Source organism: Somniosus microcephalus, chromosome 2 (genome assembly GCF_052327205.1).
Source record: "Somniosus microcephalus isolate GS21.2 chromosome 2, FLI_Smic_1.0, whole genome shotgun sequence".
In the NCBI taxonomy this organism is placed as follows: Eukaryota; Metazoa; Chordata; class Chondrichthyes; order Squaliformes; family Somniosidae; genus Somniosus; species Somniosus microcephalus.
The window spans coordinates 238,330,344-238,351,979 of record NC_140988.1 but is presented as its reverse complement, the minus strand read 5'-3'; the positions used below and the strand labels follow the sequence as shown (position 1 = coordinate 238,351,979).

At 43.2% G+C, this 21,636-nt stretch overlaps 1 protein-coding gene across 1 annotated transcript in view; it reads left to right on the top strand.

Moving 5' to 3' along the window:
- Positions 1-2,823: 2,823 nt before the first annotated feature.
- Positions 2,824-21,636, top strand: part of dlc1 (DLC1 Rho GTPase activating protein) — a 60,964-nt gene continuing 42,151 nt past the window's right edge. Inside the window, exons 1-3 of the mRNA XM_085970495.1 lie at positions 2,824-3,227; positions 17,853-17,924; positions 19,614-19,695. Coding sequence (XP_085826621.1) covers positions 3,215-3,227; positions 17,853-17,924; positions 19,614-19,695 — 167 coding nt within the window. The 5' untranslated portion in view covers positions 2,824-3,214. The remainder of the gene's footprint in view (positions 3,228-17,852; positions 17,925-19,613; positions 19,696-21,636) is intronic.

Below are 21,636 nucleotides of genomic sequence, written 5' to 3'. Positions count from 1 at the left end.
TTTTTTTAGACTTTAGATGCTGTAGTCTGCATAATTCAGATTAAAAGTCATGTTTCAGAATTATGTCTCAATGTAAATTGTGAAACAATTGTAAATTATGAAAAATATGACTTTTATTTAAATATAATTTGAGAATTTTTTAGACTTTTACATTGAGATGTTTCAAAGGATGTGGTACTGGTGAGCACCATGACTTAATTAGCGCTGGAGACCCAAGGCTGTGCTTGAGAGTGATATGATAATTTAGAAAGGAAGAACTTGTACTTAATATAATGCTTTAAATATCATAAATATACTGAATTATTTGAGAGAATTAATATTACTTCTCCAGAAGTTGTTCACATAAGCTGGGGTATGTTTTGATGGACATCATTGAACAGTGACTATTGAAAGTTTGTTTGATCATGGGAGGAATTACATACAGCTGAGCCAAATCTTGTTTTCACATGACGACCATACACAGGGACTTTCAACAGAGGCCGCTGGATATTGATGAGGGCCGGGACTATGACAGACCTGAGGATATCTCCTGTTGCAGGTTATAATAGGACTGTGTAGCTATGGCTCGTATTGTAATACTTTTAAAATGGCTACTGTGATTATGGGGGAGGTGCAGTTGATCTACTGTTTACATGTTTGTCTATAAACAATCCCTCATCAGGTCCAGATTTGTTGGCTGGACCTCAGGCTTGTGATATTTTTATGTGTGTGAGATTGACGCTGCATTATTGGCCTCTAGGTAGATTGCAAATGGCAGAAAATATAGGAGACTTTTGTGTGATCATTTTAGACAAGAGTAGTGGAAACAGAAGGTTAATGTTTCATACCATACCCATGTCTACTAATCTTTCTGTGCTGTGCCAGATATGATTAAGGTTTTCACCCAAAACATGATCCTGTCTTTTCTCTTTTCGGAGGCTGATGGACTAAAATTTCCACCCATACCCAATGTGCTTTACCCCTCTCCTGTATAAAACACATATGTAACACAAGTAAATCTCCTGTGGTACGATAGCAAAATACTGCAGATGTTGGAAATCCGAAATAACAACAGAAAATGCTGGAAAAACTCAGCAAGTCAGGCAACATCCGTGGAGAGAAATTTGAGTTGACGTTTCGGGTTTGACCCTTCTTCAAAACTGGAGAGAAAAGGAACTAGATCGAAGGCAGGGCTGCGATCGGACAAAAGAATAAAAGAACCAAAAGAAGTAAAAGAGATTAGAAGCTAGACGAGATGGTAATAGGCTGTGATTGGGTGTAAAGTGTACTAGCAGGGCAAAAGATAGCTGCCAGGTGTGAGAGAGAAACAAAAGGAAAGGGGGGGGGGGAAAAGGAAAGGAGTGGAAAAATATAAGTGAAAATGAAATAGGGGCCGAGGTTATGATCTGAAATTGTTGAACTCGATATTGAGACCGGAAGGCTGCAGACTGCCTAATCGGAAGATGAGGTGCTGTTCCTCGAGTTTACGTTGAGCTTCCGTGGAACAGTACAAGAGGCCAAGGACGGTGAGGTCCGAGTGGGAATGGAGCGGTGAATTGAAATGACAGGCGACCGGAAGCTCGGGGTCACCCTTACGGACTGAACGGAGGTGTTCCGCAAAGCGGTCACCCAATCTGCGTTTGGTCTCCCCAATGTAGAGGAGACCGCATCTCCTGTGGTATTGCATATGGGTACTGGGATCTTGAGTGCAGCATCTGATGCTTACCATTGTGCAACTGCAGCCTAAATGCAACATCAGTTCACCATTACTGTGGTACAACAAATTTACTGAAATTTACTGTGCACAAATTGGCTGCTGGGTTTGTCCACATAACAACAGGGACTGTGCTTCAAAAAAAGTAATTCATTGGTTGTGAAGTATTTTGGGACATTATGGATGGTGCTCATGGTGCCCATGAAAGAAAAGGGACAGTGGCTGTTATGTTATTTTGCCCTCATTAGGCCACTGAATTTTCTCTGCCAATCTTCTGCAGTTCTGGGGGTGAGAGCAGTGGCCCTCAGTGCCATCTCCTGCCACATGGCAAGACATCTTTTTCAGGTTTCCTCCCATGAGCACCCAGCAGTCTCCCTCTCATTTATTGTATTTCATCCAGGAGTGTTTGTCGGTCAACCTCATTAAAATTTGGGCTCTTCTTCTCTGCCTCTTCCAATGCCATGCTCCCTTCTGTTAGTATCTCTGCCATCTTTACAGCCAATTAAATACTTTTGAAGTGTGGTAACTGTTGTAATATAGGGAACATGACAGCCAATTTCCGCACAAGGTCCCACAAACAATGAAATAACCAGGTAATCTGTTTTAGGGATGTTGATTGAGGGATAAATATTGGCCAGGAGACCGGAGAACTCCCCTGCTCTTCTTTGAATAGTGCCATGTGGTCTTTTTTGTCCACCTTAAAGGATAGACGGGGCCTCAGTTTGACATCTCATCCGAAAGGCAGCACTGCTGACAGCGCGGCACTCCCTCGGTACAGTAGTAAACAGTAATAATGGAACCAATCATCAAGTAAAGCACACATGATAATGTTGTGCTCTTACCTTGCATAAAGCCACTTTGCTGAATTCGGAATGAAAGAACTACAGTTCTCAGAGCCCTGAGAGAGCAGATGACTTGTGGTAAACTATGTGGAATGTGGGCATTTAATGTAGAGGATTATAATATTTGTCGTTATTTGTGCCACAACATTAATACAGCACAGTGGCTAAACTGAATGGTGCTCCCTGTGGTTTGGAAGGCCGTTCAGTGGCTGGATCGGATCCCCCTGTGTGTGGGAGGCGGTTGCAGAAGGGGGAAGGAGTGGCTACTTTGCTGGGATCCAGCACTGCGCCGAGTGCGGATCAGAAGAGATGAGATCAGAGGCGATGTGAGCGGTTCGGAGGAGGCTCTGTGCAAAAGCGAGATTTACACGGAGCTTTATTTAACCAGTGCGGGATCGGGAGCGGGCTTGATTAACCATTCCTCGGTACAGACAGTACCGAATACTAGGACTGAGAATATGGATTTATATCATTGCGTGATAACTGGGGATGTTTAAACAACTCTGAAAAATCAAAAACATTGACAGCTTCAAGTTTTCAAGAACTTTCCCCCCACCCCCCTTTGGGCTACCAGTTTTTGTTGATCGGTTATTGAGGGAAGACAACAACCCAGTGAGCTGGTCCCTGTCCACAGTAAGAAAGCCGCTCTAACTGTACATTGATGTGAAAGCTGGAAACGATGATTTTAACACGTAAGGATGCACTGATTTCCTTGGGGGTTCCCCCCCGCGACCGTTTAATGAAATGTAGATGGTGAAATGATGTGAATTGACGAACAGAGATTGTGCAGTGAGCGAAATCTTTATCATTTGGCACATTTGACTCGGTTGTGCGACAGATCCGTACTGTAACGCGAACTGTTTGCAAAATGCGGTTAGGGTCATTGCGAAGGGGAAACATAATCGAAAACAGGCGTCTTAATTTCAATTTTCTGTAGATTTCTCTAAAGAATTGCTCCGAGCTCTAGCGTTACATTTTTACCAAGATAATCACTTCAAACGCATTCCTCGTTACAGTATTTCGTCCCAATTGCGATGAAATGGATAAACTAGGCAGACAAGATTTGGTGTTTCCTATTTGATACACTGTTTGAGATTGGAAGTTTATTTTTCTTCTGGTTTGGTCTTGGGGTCGGTGGAGGTGAGTGTGAGCAGACCGATGTGTCGATGTATCCTCATCAAACTCTGCTGCAGCGCCAACTCTGCTTGAAAGATGTCAGATAAGGTGGTCCTGGGCTGCACGTAAGCCTCGTCCGAGCGACCCCGCAGGTCTTCCGTCAAATCCCGAAGCGGCCCGGGGTCAAACCCAGCTTCTTGCTGGCCCTTCGGTGTCTGGGTTGTCTCCTCTGGGTCGGCATTCACTCTGGAAAAAATAGCGATTTAATGTTTAGTTTCAGGTTTTATTGAAACAGAGAAGGTGCCAAAAAAAGCAGTTGTAGTTTTAACGTGCGAATAGAATGCGTGCAGTCAGGGAATCTAGTTCTTCTGTACTTGTAAAATAAGGTAGTGTTTTTTTTTGCATTTGTATAAATGTAAGAGCTTGGAATCTCTGTTGATCATCTGGTTTTATTTGGGTGGTGGTATAGTTTCGGAGCCTGAAAATGATTGCTTTGAACCCACCGATTGCAGGGACCTGCCTTGTATTGTGGTGGAGTTTCTGAGGTTGGGCAGTGTGAGCGGGATGTTGCACAGGGGTGTGGGGCATCGGGCGGGGCTAGGACCGAGCGGAATCCTCTTGTTGGACAGCAGGCGCTGGGGTCAGTGGCGGCCCTTTGATCCAAGGGCGTATGGCCCCCGTCACTCCCCCGCCCGCCCGCCTCCTGTCGGCAGCTGCGGCATCGCTGGGAGAGGGAGAAAGAGATTCAAAACAAACAAACAGGCCGCTTTCACCATTGTCCCGCAGGCTCCAGCCTTCCTGCCCCCAGCACGAGTCCCATTCACACTGGTACCGATGGGTGCTCAGCACAACCGGGGGGCGTTGAATCTTTCAGCTTGTGCATTTTGATCAAAATCTGATACCAACTCGTGACCTTTTTTCACCTTTCCAAAGAATTTATGTTTCCATTAAAAGTGCAAATTTGACAGTTCTCGACATTTATCCCTATGACTAATGAAAGATTTGTTTTAACTTAAATGCCCCATTCACACTACACCTTTGGGATTGACTGAAGGACCTTCTGTACCATACTGAGTCCAAACGTATTGTTGGTTTTATCGAAATTGGCAGCTTCCCACTCCCCCATGGCCAGATGGTTAGGATAGACTAGGAAAGCCCCAGTACCATAGCAAAATACTGCAGATGCTGGAAATCCGAAATAACAACAGAAAATGCTGGAAAAACTCAGCAGGCCAGGCAACATCCGTGGAGAGAAATTGGAGTCGACGTTTTTGGGTTTCGACCCGAAACATCGACTCCAATTTTTCTCCATGGATGTTGCCTGGCCTGCTGAGTTTTTCCAGCATTTTCTGTTGTTATTTAGGAAAGCCCCAGGCTCGATTCCCCAATCTCTGCATGGTTAGCCGATCTCAGCTGGAATGATGGTAGAACCACAACCATTTGTCTTTGCACCCTGATTTAGGGAGGGGAGAAATTGTGCGGGGATGACTTACCTGCTGGAAAGTGCAGATGTGCACAATTTGTGTTTGGACAGGATGGAGTTTGACTGCTCCTCTTCCCCTGTGGTTGAATAGCCTGCCACCATTCCCTGCCTCGGCTGATGCCGGAGGGTGACCAGTGCCTGTGGAACTCTGCACAGTAAGGAGGCGAGGCTTTCCGGAGAGCAGGGAAAAAATTGGCAGAAAGGGGATGAAGAAAAAGAAAGGCTAGGACATTACAATTTAGTGATGGTAAATAGTCCATTGGAAAAATATGTTCTTGCAACACTAGTGCGATGTTTAAAAAGACAGTGCAATGTGTCACCTTTCAGGTGTGTTAAGAAAGAGCTGACTCCCATTAATTCTTTTTTGCCATCAGAAATTTCACTGACAATCAGAAACAAGTAGGCAGTGTTCTGCTTCACCCACTCCAATGCAGTGGAAACAGGCAGCATTACTGCAATTGTCCACTTGCATTGTTATGAAACACATACCTGACGGTCACCATCTCCACTGGTGCATTATAACTCAGGTAATAAAGTGGGATTGTCACCCCTGTAAAAATGTCAGTCAAGCACTTTCCCACTGTTTGTAAATATGTGGCAAAACAGCATCATTCACCTGTCATTAAAATTGGCATCAGAGTTCAACATCACATAGCTTGCGCATGAAGTCATTGTGATAAAATCAGTCAGCTGTTCCAAGCTTTTATGTCCCCCAAAGGGTGCTGGTGTCTTTTTAAAATGTTTGATAACTGCACAAGTTCATTTCTGTAATTTTTCAATGGTTCATTATAGAAATAAGAATGATCAGCCAATCAAATCACTCTGTTCCCTTATCTGAATCACCTATCAAACAGTACTTACACATAGAATCATAGAATGGTTACAGCACAGAAGGAGGCCATTCAGCCTGTTGAGCCCGTGCCGGCTCTCTGCAAGAGCACTTCAGCTCGTCCCACCCCCTGCCCTTTTCCTGCAGCCCTGCAAATTTTTTCCCCTCAGGTACTTATCCAATTCCCTTTTGAAAACCACGATTGAATCTGCCTTTTACTGCTAATCACCTTAAATCTGTGTCCTCTGGTTCTCGACCCTTCTGCCAATGGGAACAGTTTCTCTCTATCTACTCTGTCTAGACCCCTCATGATAGCCACTAATAAAACTATTAACAACAACAATAACAACAAGTTGTAATAAAACTATGGGTGGAAAAAAGTGAGTTGTTATACAAGTATGTGTATAAAACATTTTCACAGCTCACTAATCTGATTGGTAATAGGTAGTCTTTTTGCATATTTGGAGGAACCTTTGTGAACCTTGACACTAATATGTGGATATTCTAGCGAAAGAAATGACAATACACTCTACCAGTTATCTTCAGTACCAAATAGCATTTCTTAATTCATAATAAATGAAAAAGTTGTATTTTTGGTGTAAAATATCACTGCAATTCTCAGGGTTAAGAACTTAATGTGCTGGTACGTCCCCGCTAGAGAATCTGTATGACATATTTATTCCAATGTAATTGTACCTTTTGTGTTGGGAAATGTAACCATATCCAGGAGAAAGGGAAACATACAAAACCTAGCATGTCCCAATACTTCTGTTGTGGAATGTTCATCAATTTCAGGCTGTGGCCCCGTGTGTCAATTGTATACAGCAGAAAGGGAGCCAACAGGTGCCAGAGGCATACATATTTGATTTTGTCAGACCTTAATAATGAATTTCATTGCAATGACCAATTGTGAATTGGTTCATGACCAATGTTAATAGATTAGCTGAAAATATTACTTATAGTAGGACCTGCATTGTCTGCATTGCTATTAGAGACAATGCTGCTGGACTTTGCACGGGGCAAAGCCTTGCGCAAGACTTCACCTCATCGCATAGCTTCTTTTGTTATTTGTATTTCATCTTTTTTTGGCAAAACATAGCTACAATGTTTATTTTGTTATTTATGGTGTACTTGTCTTAATCCCTGTGCCTGTTGTGTCATATGTGTAAGACCAAAATGTGGGGACTTTTGATTACCTGCCAATTTCCATCATCTGCTGATGGTCCTCGTCCTCACCATTAGGATTCCACTATATTGGCTATGTCTATACAATAGCAGGGGTTTTAAAAATATATAATTATGCTTTTATAATTTATAGACGGTTTTGACATCTGAGTATAAATGCACAGTACAGTATTGCATTACAGAATAGTGGTGGCATTGTGTATCTGCTGATGGGACTGTCTTAAAATAATCTGTGGACATGCCTTCAGTCGGAGTGGATGGACGCATTGGCTTTTTTTATTTAGCGGCAGTACAGTACCTTCAAGTAAAAATTAGAGTAAAGATAACAGACAAGCAGATTGGTCAGAAGCTAGTGTGTATAAATCTGTCACTAGCACAGAAAAGCTCCATTGGCCTGTATGTATTCAGTGAGTCCATCTGGCCTGCAGCCATTGGTATTCCATATAGTGCAGATAATTGGCAATAGCTATCTCCATTATTTCTCTTAAGTTTGTGTTTCCAGTGTCTTCTTTCAGGATGTAGCAGATGGCTGTGGCCTCCTGTAGTCTCCTGACCTGCCTTCATGATAAAAAGAATTTTGTGGCAGATTAAAGTCCTGCACACAGGCAAGATAACTCAGCAGATGTGGTTCGATGTCAGTGCCTGATCACTTGTGTTTGTTCAGGATGCATCTGCTGGATTCTGCTTGCAATAGAGGGCTTGTTCTCTACAGGATGGTCCAGCATTGTAAACAGGAGTCTGCTTTACTTTGCCTCTTTGCAACAGGAAGAGAGCACAGGAAAGGAGGTAGAGCAAAGATCCTGAATGGCTCCAGACAATATTAAACTTGCCATACAGCGTGCCAGACTCATCAGGTCTATAAATAACATGGAGCAAAATAAGTACTGTAACAGTCGATTCCCTCATTGTTTTTCTCTTGCATAAATACATGTAATGTGTGTTTATGGTGAAGCTTTTATTAGACTCATATGGTTTACTGCACAGTAGCAGGGACCCACCTTGTATTGTATTAAGTAGAGTGCACCACACCTAATTTGGACTTCCAGACTAAATATAATGGGAGCACACACACCAGCTCACCAAACCGTGTTGTGCTGCAGATAATGGTGCACAGGACTGTTGTCACATTTTGGAGCTGCCATTATTCTGAATGCTGAGTTTGTTACATTGCTACACTGTCGGGAGCTGCTAGTCATCACTAATAATAAAATTATTCTTTAGACTGTGGTAAGCAATGACATTGAAGAATGTTTTTCAAGTTATGTACAAATTGATTTTCTGCACATGGACACAAATATAAAGCATAAAATAGTTTTAAAGTATTAAGCAAAAAATTTAAATACTCTTTTATTCCTAATTATTTCTATTTATTTGCTTGTCATCAAATTACTTAAAAACATTTTTATTTTGATGTTTGGATTGCAAATCTCAGTTTACGTTATACTGAGTTTAATTTCCCTTCTTCCTCGACTCTTTCTATTGCTTTAAAATATGTTTAGTTATTCAAAATCACTTTTTATAAGTGTCAGCTGTGGCTCAGTGGGTAGCACTCTTGCCTCTGAGTCAGAAGGTTGTGGGTTCAAATCCCACTCCAGGGATTTGAGCGCATAATACAGGCTGACACTCCACTGCAGTGCTGAGGGAGTGCTGCACTGTCGGAGTTGCCATTTTTTGGATGAGACGTTAAAAGGAGGCCCCGTGTACTCTCTCAGGTGGACGTAAAAGATCCCGTGGCACTATTTCGAAGAAGAGCAGGGGAGTTAACCTCGGTGTCCTGGCCAATATTTATCCCTCAATCAACGTAACAAAAACAGATTATCTGGTCATTATCACATTGCTGTTTGTGGGAGCTTGCTGTGCGCAAATTGGCTGCTGCGTTTCCCGCATTACAACAGTGACTACACTCCAAAAGTACTTCATTGGCTGTAAAGTGCTTTGAGATGCCCGATGGTTGTGAAAGACGCTATATAAATGCATGTCTTTCTTTCTTTTAAAAAAATCAGTAATTGGAAGAGGAAATTGAAGTGAGTGATAATTTTCAGTCATAGTTAATGGATGCCTGACTTGTGTTTTTACACCTCAAACCAATTCTATGTCCTAAACCAGTTCTGTATCCTAACTGTTGAGTGGAAGAACAAGGCCTTTGTAGTGTTAAACATCAAAATTGGCATGTATTTATTATGTTTGCCTACAAGTTAATCTTTTCACATGTAGGAGTGTAAAGGCTGCAGTTTTTTTAGAGGTTCATTAAATTGCATTAACACTTTTTTTTCCAAATGCCTGATAATTCTGTTATTGTAGAGCTGACAGGATAGTGCTAAATCTCGGAAATGTTACTCTTTTCCCACAGACACACAGCAGTTCAACTTGAGGATGTTGTGGTTTAAACAATAGCAGACATTCTTGGCAAACCACATTTTAGCTTAAAACGTCTTTTAATTTGGACTGACCTGATGCCTTTTGTCTGGCACTGTACAAGGACACAATGAGTCGTTGGAACTGCCTATTGTTAAGTACAGTATTTATGGCAAAACAATTATGATTATATGAATTAAGGTCAGCTTTGCACATTGTGTTATTCTCTGCCAATGCCTAGATAGTCATCATTTGCACTGAGACAACTTGTATTAAACATCTATTTGGGAAAAGGCAAATATTTACTTGAAATATCATGAGAAAATCGCACATTAATGCATTGTACAAATTTGACGAACGACAAACAGTGAATCTGTCAAAAGGACAACCTTATGTGCTCCACATTTAAAAAATGAAGTCCTTCACTACACAAATGATCGCACTCGGGTTAAAGGTGACCAAAGGAATCAATGTTTCCAGTGTACTTCCTGGTTTCAGAAATTAAAATAGAACAGCAGTAGACAAGGTCAGACAGAATTTAACATGGGCTGGTACAGGGTTTGAGTCACATAACTCATGCATGTCTGCTCAAACTGAATGCACCCCCTGGATTCACCTGTCTGTGTCAACCCCAAAGTGTTCCACAAGCTTCTAGTCTTTAAAGAATAGTTGATTCCTAATAAAATCATCCACAATATTCAATCCCCATTGAAAATCAAAATAATGCAATTAAGCTGACTTTCAACTGCTAGCAATTTATGAAAATAAAATAGTGGGCTCTATTTTAGGAATGTTTCCACTGCCCATTATAATGATCTTCTGCACAAGATGTGCCTGTACTTACTTAACACATGGGTTAATGGACACAAACTGATGGGTTTAAAAAAATATATATAATTGTGTACAAATGAGGTTTTCTTTATAACACATCTTATCTCTCCTGGACCTATGTAAAGGGGGGGGGAATTATACCCTTATAATTCCTTTAAAAGTGGACTTTACTGTAGAAAATTAAGGTACTTCCAAAGCAAGTATAGTCAGATGGGCCATCACCCTTCCTATTTGAAACCAGGATCCCACTGGGTGTAACATAGAAAATGGCCCCAAGGTGCTTCACAGAGGTGTAATCAAAAGTTTGAACCTTGAGCTAAAGAAGGAAATACTAGGAAGGGTGACTTAAAGCTTGGTCAAAAAATGGGTTTTAAGGAGTGTCTTAAAGGAGGAGAGGGAAGTGGAGAGATGGAGAGGTCCAAGGTGGGAATTTCAGAGCGTGAAGCCTTATATGTCAAAGGATTTTTTTTTCAAAAAGTGTCTGTGTTCTTCCACATTCTGCAAACTCATTGACCCTGAGGCATTTAAATAAGGGTTTACAAAAATGTCAACATTTGACAAGCAACATTTCACTGTGGTGCTGGTGTAGCCGAATGATACTTGTGAAAGAATTCATAGCACTACAGCAATCCAGTTCATGAAATAAGCCTTTGACAATTCTCTTCTGTTGACTATTTTTCCCAAAAAGAATTTATCTAGACATTTAATAATTTTCTGATTCTTTGGCATGGTCTTTTTATTTTCAAATATTAACTAAGAAAGCACTGTCATGAAAACCACCCGAATGATGGAAGCATTTACAGTACGTCCATGGCAGTAAAATTCGCATTTACAAAGAAAGAATTTGCATTTATTTAGTGTCTTTCATAACCTCTGGCTGTAAAGCACTTTGGGACGTCCTATCAAGTACTTTTGAAGTCGAGTCACTGTTGTAATTTAAGAAAAGCTGTAGCCAATTTGTGCACAGCAAGATCCCACAAATAGCAATGAGATAAATGACCAGATAATTTGTTTTGTGGTATTGGTTGAGGGATAAATGTTGGCCAGGAGACTCGGAGACCAACCCTGCTCTTCAAATAGTGTCGTGGGATCTTTTACGTTCACTCAAGAGAGAGAGAGCAGACGGGGCCTCGGTTTAGCGTAGGGCAGCCCTCCCTTGGTTTTGCGTTGAGGTGCCAGCCTAAATTATGTGTTCAAGTCTCTGGAGTGGGACTTGAACACACAACCTTCTGACTCAGGTGAGAGTGCTACTACTGAGCCAAGACTGACACACTTACTTCCAAAGTATCTATTTATTACAAAAAAGGTTTTCTGTGTAGCGTATGAAAATATTTAACCTTTTTTTAAAAGAGACTGGCTGTTATTTTGGCATGGCACAGTAAAGCTTCTGTTGTTTGGGGGAGCAGAGGTCAGGATTCCCCTTTACAAATCTCTTTTCTCCTTTTCACCTGAAGGCACTGATACTTGTTGAGGTACTTTTTCATGGGCAGCCTTCCAGTGCCTCATCCAAGTGACCATTCTTCACATGTGAACCTAGTCGGTAAATTTTGGCAGGTTATTCATCTGTGGAGAACATCACAACTGAACCTTGTCCTTACACAAGCATTTCCCAGCAAAGGTCACTAGATAGGATCCGGGGTAAGAACCCCGGCAGATTTTCCCTCCCTACAGTGGCGTGCTGAGGCCAAAAGTCACATCCCAAGTACTTCAGATCAATTAAATCAGGGATCAAATTTAGGACCTTCTGGTCTATCTTTATACACTATGCTTTTTGGCGGAGTCACAGACAAAAAAAGCTGTGGTGACTATGAGGTTCAGTGTGGAAACATTGTGAATTCCGGAAAGTTGAATGTGAGTCAGTGGCTGGCATTTTGACATTTATCTACAAGTCCCACTAAAATCAGTTCGGAGAACTGTGGTCAAACTGAAGACATTGCAGATCATCATGATACATGCGTAGGTATCTACTTTGTGTTGTATTGTTTTGGTGGGAAAATGTCTTGCATTGCTCTCTTAGTGGGACTCCAGTATTATCTACTGTAGTTTAAGTCATTTAGAGGCTAGATGATAATGTCTTCTGATGTTAAACAGCACTGATTCTGATGACTCTCACAGCTGTCCTAGATACTGTCACCTCAGTAGCACTCTGCATTGTGATAAGCAGATACTCCCTGTTGTTCCAAACAGCCAGGGAGACCCGGTGAGGGCGGCTGACTTTGGCTTGGTTTTAAACCATTTGTTTGGCATGTTGTTGTTACTGTGCAGTTTGGTACTTTTGTTAACAGAACCATTACAACTGAGAAGTCTTCTGTCTAGTGGCCAAACAAAAGCAGACCTTGTCAGTTATGACAATTAAACATTTGGGTGCTGCTGCTGCGATGATGTTTCAGCAGAACCGTAGTTCTGTATTTACATCTGTGGCACATGAGTAAGGGGTGGGTGGCTCCCTTTTGCAACAAAAGTACGAACTGTAGAAAAGAAAGGAAAAAATGAAACTTGCTTTCAGCGGACACAAGCAGTTTCAGTTTTGATTGAAGAGGGTGGGGGAACAACAGTTGACTGAAAAGTAATTTCTTAAAATGCACTTGCTGAAATGTTGCTTATTTTCTTTGTAAAAATTATTTTACTTTTTACTGTTTAAAAAAACTCCACAAGCCATATAATAATATAGGCATTGGTTTGTTGATATTTGTTCCCTTTTGAAAGTAAATTTCTCCCTTTTCTCTTTGATGGTATGGTCATTGGAGCCGAAATTCAGGGCCTTTCTGGAGCATTCCCATCACAACTTCGACAGGAGAGTGCCAGAAGGCCAGAAATTAGGCTGGAATTGGAAACCAGCAATGTCAAGACCTGGCCTCACATGGGGGATTCTGTGGGAATCTTGGAAGGGGCAGAGTCTCCACCTGCTCCTTACTGGGCCAGCAGCATCAGCGGGTTTGGGCCAGGACTCCCAATGTTGGGAGTTCCCATGTTTCTATCCTTCAGAGGGATCAGTAGTGGTGGTCGACAAATGGCGGCAGTGGAGCCCACCTTGGTTTCAGGCTGGGATTGCTGCAGAGGAGGAAAAGTTTTTGCAGATATTTTAGCCCCATTAAAGGGGACCAAGGGGGTTCCTGTTTGCTCTTTCCAGCAGGAGGCTCGGCATCCCCCAGAATCTGATTACCAGCACCACAGATTGCGGGGCAGGCAGGTACCCTAGATGCACCAACCAATTGCATTCCTAGTTAAGGGTCCTCCGCCGCCGAGGTTACCAGAAGGTGCGATTTCTGTGGAATTACCGGGATTGCAAGCTCACACGTTTTCAAGGCCATTATTCTTTAACGGAAAATGAACCAATTTCCTCATACGTGAAAGCAGAGTTTATCCCTACCCCCACCTCCAGTTAGTTTTGGGTAGAAGGCATTCAGTCTGTGCTGGTCTACATGCAGTCTCTAAAGCACCGAGTGAGATGTGTGAATTACAGAATCAGTTGGTCACTAAGATGATGATCAGCTTTAGCTGTGGCAAGTTGTGACTGGAGGATGTCCAGTGATCAGCACTGTTTAAAAAAAAATCCTTTAACTTTTGGACAAATAAAACTTAAACCTTGATATGAAAAAATGGCAATTTACTAAATACTGTTCTTAAGTATTGCATACTACAGAATATGATTCCTATTTGAATCTTTAAACTTATCTTTCACATCCTATTGGTAATTATAACCTTGCTAACTGAGCCCTGCATGACCTTTCTTTTTCCATTCTGGATGTCAAAGGCAGTACACATACTTTCTTTCTCCCTGCTCCTGCCCTACACTAGGAAACTGCATTTTAACAGTAATTATTTTTTCCTTGCAGTCTTCTCTCTTGAAAGTATTGAATCCTTGCTGAGATACAGATCTAGAGGTGCTGTTAACCCCTGGTATCTTGCTCTGATGACCATTCATCAAATGTAAGTTTGGACAGTGAAAGTCGTTGGACTATTTAACTTGGGAAATCACAGCCAAATTCAATGCTGTCCCACCAGATATCCACATACACAACTCTTTCCTGCAAGAGATCTTGGGTACAATCTCTGGTGTGTGCTAAGTTAGCTGATTTCAGTTGTGGACACAATTGGCTTGCGTGCCCTGGGCTTGGGAGGGGAAAATCGGCTGCTGATCCATCTCATTATCACTATCTAGTGACTCTTGCAATTGGCCTCAGCATCCCTGGGCTTGGGAGGGGGAAAATTAGCCAGGATTCCAGCTCCTGATCCCTATCTAGTGAGTTGAGTCCTGTCAGAAAGTGGACATGTACACGTGTCAGTTGAGGACAGGATTGTGTTCAGCTCGGTGATTCCTCCCTCCCCATGGTCAAATAACCTGCTGGTGCTCACGAGCTGAATCGACATTTGAGCAAGGTACCAGAGGGCTGCTAGTGCTAATGGAGTAGTACCCCAGCATGAGAAACCACCTTCAGGAGAGGAGGGAGGATACCAGACCAAGTGGGAGGAAATAAAATCTAGAATCTAGCATTAGGAAGCAAAACCTCATTGCCGGTGTTTAAACTACAGCAAAAATAGCATCTGCCAACTTGGCAAACTTTCCAGAGCAAGTTGTCGTGGATTCGCTTGGAGCTGAATGCCTGAAAACTTCCCAATGGGGTATACCATAGTTTTAAGCAAAGCACTGAATGGTTCTTCAGATTTGACAGTATCAAAAAGGCAGAAAATGAATGCTAAAAATGTTGTAGTTGGCCAACTGGTTGACAAGTAGCATTATCTCCAGAGCAGTGCTTTGAAGAATGCAGGGGCTGTGAAGCAGGAGATATGGTTGAAGTAGGTGGCAAAATGGTCCATTTGCTTGTGCCTAATGAAGCTCTGTGTTCTGCTCCACCGGGAGGACTAAATGCGGTCAAGGCTGGTTAAATGCCGGGAATTCATAGTTGCTTGCCACCTGTAATCTTGATTTGACAATGTGTGAAAGAGTGAGCTATGATCATTTGGCAGCACACTGCAGATCTGCTTGAGGTAATCCATTGCAGACGCATTCCTTATATTCAGTTTGTACTGTGAAGCTACTATATTCGCCAATGAACTATAACTGCTAGAAATGTTAATTAAAAGTGTTGAATTGATGTTGTTTTGAATATAATTGTTGTTTAAACAGCTTAAGTCGAAGCAGAATGAACCAAAATGTTACACTGTACTGAAATGGTAGGGGGAGGGAGGTAGAGTACTCGGACTGTAATGCATTAGTACAATGCTTTATTACAAAATAAACTCCAGTGTGTTTATTTTTTCTTGAGTTGGGGAACTTGCTAGAGAAATGAGGGAATAGAATTGAACACTTACAGCTTTCATTATTTCAGAAAGATGTTGAAATAGTTTGAACAGTTGTACAAATACTGTATATTGTCACATTATTCCTCATTGTAGGAATGCTGACTATATCAAATTGTGGATGTAACTCTACATGTCATTGGTGACATACTTGAGATGAAAAATATATTTAAATAATTCTCAATGCAGAGAATCGATGGTGTCTCTATGTCCTGGGTCTTGGTGACCTTAAACTGGAAGAGTATTGTGCTTCCTATTAGACATTCCATTCCGAGGAGACTAGCACTGCCAAGGGATTGTGAGATTTAGTGATTTTAAGTCCCTGCATGCTGAGTGTCAGTGCTGGTTACTGCCTCGACAAGGAAGGTTCTCTAATCTGTGAAAGGACCATTGGGGTTTCACTATAATAATGTATAATAATGTATTAAGAGATTACAAATCCTCAATCATGATATTGTGTTGGTATGCAATAGCAGTATTGGACTTCAGCCCAGTATTATAACCCTCTAAGCACTTAAGGCAGTCCGATACACTATTTTTGTGTGAACTTTTTGTGCTCAGCAAGGGGGTGGCTGTTGGTGCTTGCTCTATTTCAGGCACCCTAGATTAAGTCTAGCACAGTTAGTTGCAGAGTAAAGTTTCCTATATTCTGCCCTAAAACCCACTGTTGGAAAAGCACCCCTACTGCACCTGTGACATTTTTTCATTCACCATGCGACTCCTATTGCTTCTTTGAGCAAGATTATCAGTCTAGGAATAAAGAAAGAATTTACATTTATATAGTGCCTTATCACATCCCGAGAACATCCCAATGAATTACTTACAGTGCAGTCACTGTTGTTCTGTGGGCAAACATTGCAATCAATTTCCATACAACAAGGTCTCACAAGCACCAAATGAATGAACAACCAGATCATCTATTTTTGGTGGCATTGGTTGAGGGAGCAATGTTGACCGGGATACCAGGCAAAGTTCCTGCTGATTTTCAAATACTGTAGTGTTGAAGATTTTCTTTTACATCTACTTGTGTAGGTAGACAGGACCTTGGTTTAGCATCTCTTCTGAAAGGCAGCAGCACTAACATTACAGCACTCTTTCAATGCTGCATTGAGTTCACAGAAACCACACAGTGCAGATAGAGGCCATTTCGGCCCATCGAGCCTGCACCGACACATATCCCACCCGATCCCCGTAACCCCTACACCAACACATATCCCACCCTATCCCCGTAACCCCACGTATTTAATCCCCCTAACACTAAGGGTCAATTTATCATAGCCAATCAACCTAACCCGCACATCTTTGGACTGTGGGAGGAAACCGGAGCACCCGGAGTAAACCCACGCAAACACGGGGAGAATGTGCAAACTCCACACAGACAGTCGCCCGAGGCCGGATTCGAACCCGGGTCCCTGGCGCTGTGAGGCAACAGTGCTAACCACTATGCCACCGTGCTGTTATGCATTCAAATTTGTAGTGAGGTTTAACAGTGCTACCAAAGGAGCCAAGCTGACTCTTAGTGCAAATAAGTATATTTAGTGCAAATAATTGTCAAATGTTGATCAATTTCGTGCTGGAGCTCAATAGCCAGTACTGTAAATTGCGTATCTGTAGGCTCATTTTATGCCTTTCTGCTGCCAGAGAGAGGAGACTTATCATCCCGTTAATCTGGGCTTCATTCAAATTCGGGTCCTAGAAGTGAAAGGGCTATATAAACTCTTCTTAATGAAGGACAGGTACCAATTTCTTCAACATACAATGCCTATTGGCTCCTGGTCCGGCCATGCCTCATATTTAAAATTCTCATCCTTGTTTACAAATCCCTCCATGGCATCGTCCCTCCCTATCTTTGTAATCTCCTCCAGCCCTACAACCCTCGACAAGATCTCCACGCTGCTCCAATTCTGGCCTCTTGCGCATCCTTGACTTTTATTACTCCACCATTGGTGGCCGTGCCTTGAGCTGCCTAGGCCTTAAGATCTGCCTCTCTATCGCTCTCTCCTCCTTTAACATGCTCCTTAAAACCTATCTCTTTGACCAAGCTTTTGGTCACCTGTCCTAATATCACCTTATGTGGCTGGATGCCAAGTTTGTTATCATAGCGCTCCTGTGAAGCGCTTTGGGACATTTTACTACATTAATGGTGCTATATAATTGCAAGTTGTTGTTGTTGTACAACTAACTAACTGTGGGATATTGTGTTCTTTTTCCTTTTAGAGATTGAGGCCAAGGAGGCATGTGATTGGCTGCGGGCAGCGGGGTTCCCACAATACGCCCAGCTGTATGAAGGTGAGGCAAAATATATCATAGTTGTTATTGAAGCTGGCAGAAGTCAGATGAAAGCTAGCATGAAAGAAATTGCTTTTGAGTCATGTGGTAACTTTTACATTTATACCTTAAAGACAGTTAAAGTTTCTCATTTTGCACCAAACACAGTTCTTCTATTTTAATTCACTGAAAGCCACAACGATTGCTGCACATTGATAGCAATTACTTTATTGCTTGGGGGAAATTTCTGAAGTTTGCTTTTGAGTACTTTTTTTTAAAAGACTAGCCCATCAAAAGACTGCACTTTAAATTGTGATATTACAGATGTTTAACGCTTTACCAAATGATAGAAGTGAAAGTGTTAAAGATAGATTTTTAATTATGGTTTAAATTGGGCTTTCTACCTGTGAAGTATATTGTTGACCAACTATGGGAAGGAAGGGGTTGAAAAAAATGGAGCAAAACAGATCAGGTTCACTTGTGATGTCCCCCACAGTTGAATAGCCTCCCAACTTAGTGTCTAGAGTCACATATGAAGAATGGTCCTCAGTGCCAGAGAAACCATACCCTAGCAGGAGTCACTGCTTCAGAAGAGGGCAAGGGGGAAATTGGCAAAAACATATTTCACACACATTTTCCTTAGGAATTAAGAGATTTGTTGACTCATTATGGGAAAGAATAAAAATAGTTTGACAGAAAACATATTTAATATGATTATAACGTGCATTAGAAGCAATGTTTCTGGAACTGGCTGGGGAAACTCATCAGAAGTCAACAGGTGCCAGTCAGTTCTTGTGGTAGTGACTGTCACGTGTGCATTGGCCTTAGAAGCCATCTCCATGCCTATGAAAAGCGCAGATCTGAATCATTCTGAAAGATAATGCGGTCATTATGAAAGCAATATCTTTAAGTTAGTTTTGCTGCATTAGAATATTCCTCTTGGCAGAAAATCCTAATTTCTGTTTTTCTTGTGTGATTTGTTTCTTGTGTCTATTGTTATCCTTCAGTCTTTCTAACCGCCTAAGTGAGTTTAAAAGCATCCTTACTGGATGGAAAGTGATCCCATAATAAGTGTAAATTTATCCTGTGCAATTATGAAAACAAAAGGCAAGAAAACACCACTGGGAATAGCTTTTAATTTAATGATCCCTCCATCCCCACATCACACTGAGTTAATAACATGCAGCATTGCACTGATGCTTGATCAATGGTGTACGGTAGTATCTCATTTATGGCACTGGACAAGTAACCCAAGGTCTTGAGTTCAAATCTTGCCATGATAAGCTGTGAAATTGAATCCAATAAATCTGGTAATTGTGGGCTGGCATCACAATAGAATGACCATGAAGTGGGAGGGCGAGAAAGACTGAGGATTTTCAGTCCCTTTGCTTACGCCCGAATCAGGTTTGCCCCACTAATGACTTTAAGAGTGCTTGTTATAATTGTATTTTTTTATCCCTGCCTCTTACCCTTTCTCTCGGTGAATTCCTCACATTTAAAATGCAAACTTTATCATGTCTTCATGTAAATGCTTTCTTACAAGAAAAAAATGTTCTGCTCATGTTCTGCTAGAAGGTATTCTATTTATCTTGGAGCAGTTGTTTTTTTCTGTTTCGTAGAATGCAGACAACTGGTTTTATTAAAGAAAGCTGGCTCTTTTAGTAGGATTTGTTTATTAATATACATCCATTTGTCTTGATTACACAACAGATTTGCTGTTCCCCATTGACATTTCTTCAGTGAAGAGGGACCATGACTTTCTGGATCGAGATGCAATTGAATCTCTTTGCAGGTAGATGTTGACTCTTAGACCTCCCCAGTCCAGTGTGTGACCCCCTTCAGTTCAGTGTGTGACCCTCCAGTCCAGTGTATAACCCTCCAATCCAGTGTGTGACCCCCTCCAGTCCAGTGTGTGACCCCCTCCAGTCCAGTGTGTGAACCTCCAGTCCAGTGTGTGACCCCTTCCAGTCCAGTGTGTGACCCTCCAGTCCAGTGTGTGACCCTTCAGTCCAGTGTGTGACCTCCTCCAATCCAGTGTGTGACCCTCCAGTCCAGTGTATGACCCTCCAATCCAGTGTGTGACCCCCTCCAGTCCAGTGTGTGACCCCCCTCCAGTCCAGTGTGTGACCCCCCTCCAGTCCAGTGTGTGACCCTCCAGTCCAGTGTGTGACCCTCCAGTCCAGTGTGTGACCCCCTCCAGTCCAGTGTGTGACCCCCTCCAGTCCAGTGTGTGACCCTCCAGTCCAGTGTGTGACCCTCCAGTCCAGTGTGTGACCCCCTCCAGTCCAGTGTGTGACCCTCCAGTCCAGTGTGTGACCCTCCAGTCCAGTGTGTGACCCTCCAGTCCAGTGTGTGACCCTCCAATCCAGTGTGTGACCCCCTCCAGTCCAGTGTGTGACCCCCTCCAATCCAGTGTGTGACCCCCTCCAGTCCAGTGTGTGACCCCCTCCAGTCCAGTGTGTGACCCCCTCCAGTCCAGTGTGTGACCCTCCAATCCAGTGTGTGACCCTCCAGTCTGGTGTGTGACCCCCTCCAATCTGGTGTGTGACCCTCCAGTCCAGTGTGTGACCCCCTCCAATCCAGTATGTGACCCTCCAATCCAGTGTGTGACCCCCTCCAGTCCAGTGTGTGACCCCCTCCAATCCAGTGTGTGACCCCCTCCAGTCCAGTGTGTGACCCTCCAGTCCAGAGTGTGACCCCCTCCAATCCAGTGTGACCCCCTCCAATCCAGTGTGTGACCCTCCAGTCCAGTGTGTGACCCCCTCCAGTCCAGTGTGTGACCCCCTCCAGTCCAGTGTGTGACCCCCTCCAGTCCAGTGTGTGACCCCCTCCAGTCCAGTGTGTGACCCCCTCCAGTCCAGTGTGTGACCCCCTCCAGTCCAGTGTGTGACCCCCTCCAGTCCAGTGTGTGACCCTCCAGTCCAGTGTGTGACCCCCTCCAGTCCAGTGTGTGACCCCCTCCAGTCCAGTGTGTGACCCTCCAGTCCAGTGTGTGACCCTCCAATCCAGTGTGTGACCCCTTCCAGTCCAGTGTGTGACCCTCCAGTCCAGTGTGTGACCCCCTCCAATCCAGTGTGTGACCCTCCAGTCCAGTGTGTGACCCTCCAGTCCAGTGTGTGACCCTCCAGTCCAGTGTGTGACCCTCCAGTCCAGTGTGTGACCCTCCAGTCCAGTGTGTGACCCCCTCCAGTCCAGTGTGTGACCCTCCAGTCCAGTGTGTGACCCTCCAGTCCAGTGTGTGACCCTCCAGTCCAGTGTGTGACCCTCCAGTCCAGTGTGTGACCCTCCAGTCCAGTGTGTGACCCTCCAATCCAGTGTGTGACCCCCTCCAGTCCAGTGTGTGACCCACTCCAATCCAGTGTGTGACCCCCTCCAGCCAAGTGTGTGACCCCCTCCAGTCCAGTGTGTGACCCTCCAGTCCAGTGTGTGACCCTCCAGTCCAGTGTGTGACCCTCCAATCCAGTGTGTGACCCTCCAATCCAGTGTGTGACCCCCTCCAGTCCAGTGTGTGACCCCCTCCAGTCCAGTGTGTGACCCCCTCCAGTCCAGTGTGTGACCCCCTCCAGTCCAGTGTGTGACCCCTGCAGCAAGATTATTTAGCTGTGGCAGTTCATCAATGAAGGCTTCCAAAATCTCTGTAAACATATTTTGATCTTCAGAAATGTTAAATAATATAACTGCACTAACCAAAGTTGCTGAATGGAACAATCAGCATATTCAAACACCTGCATTC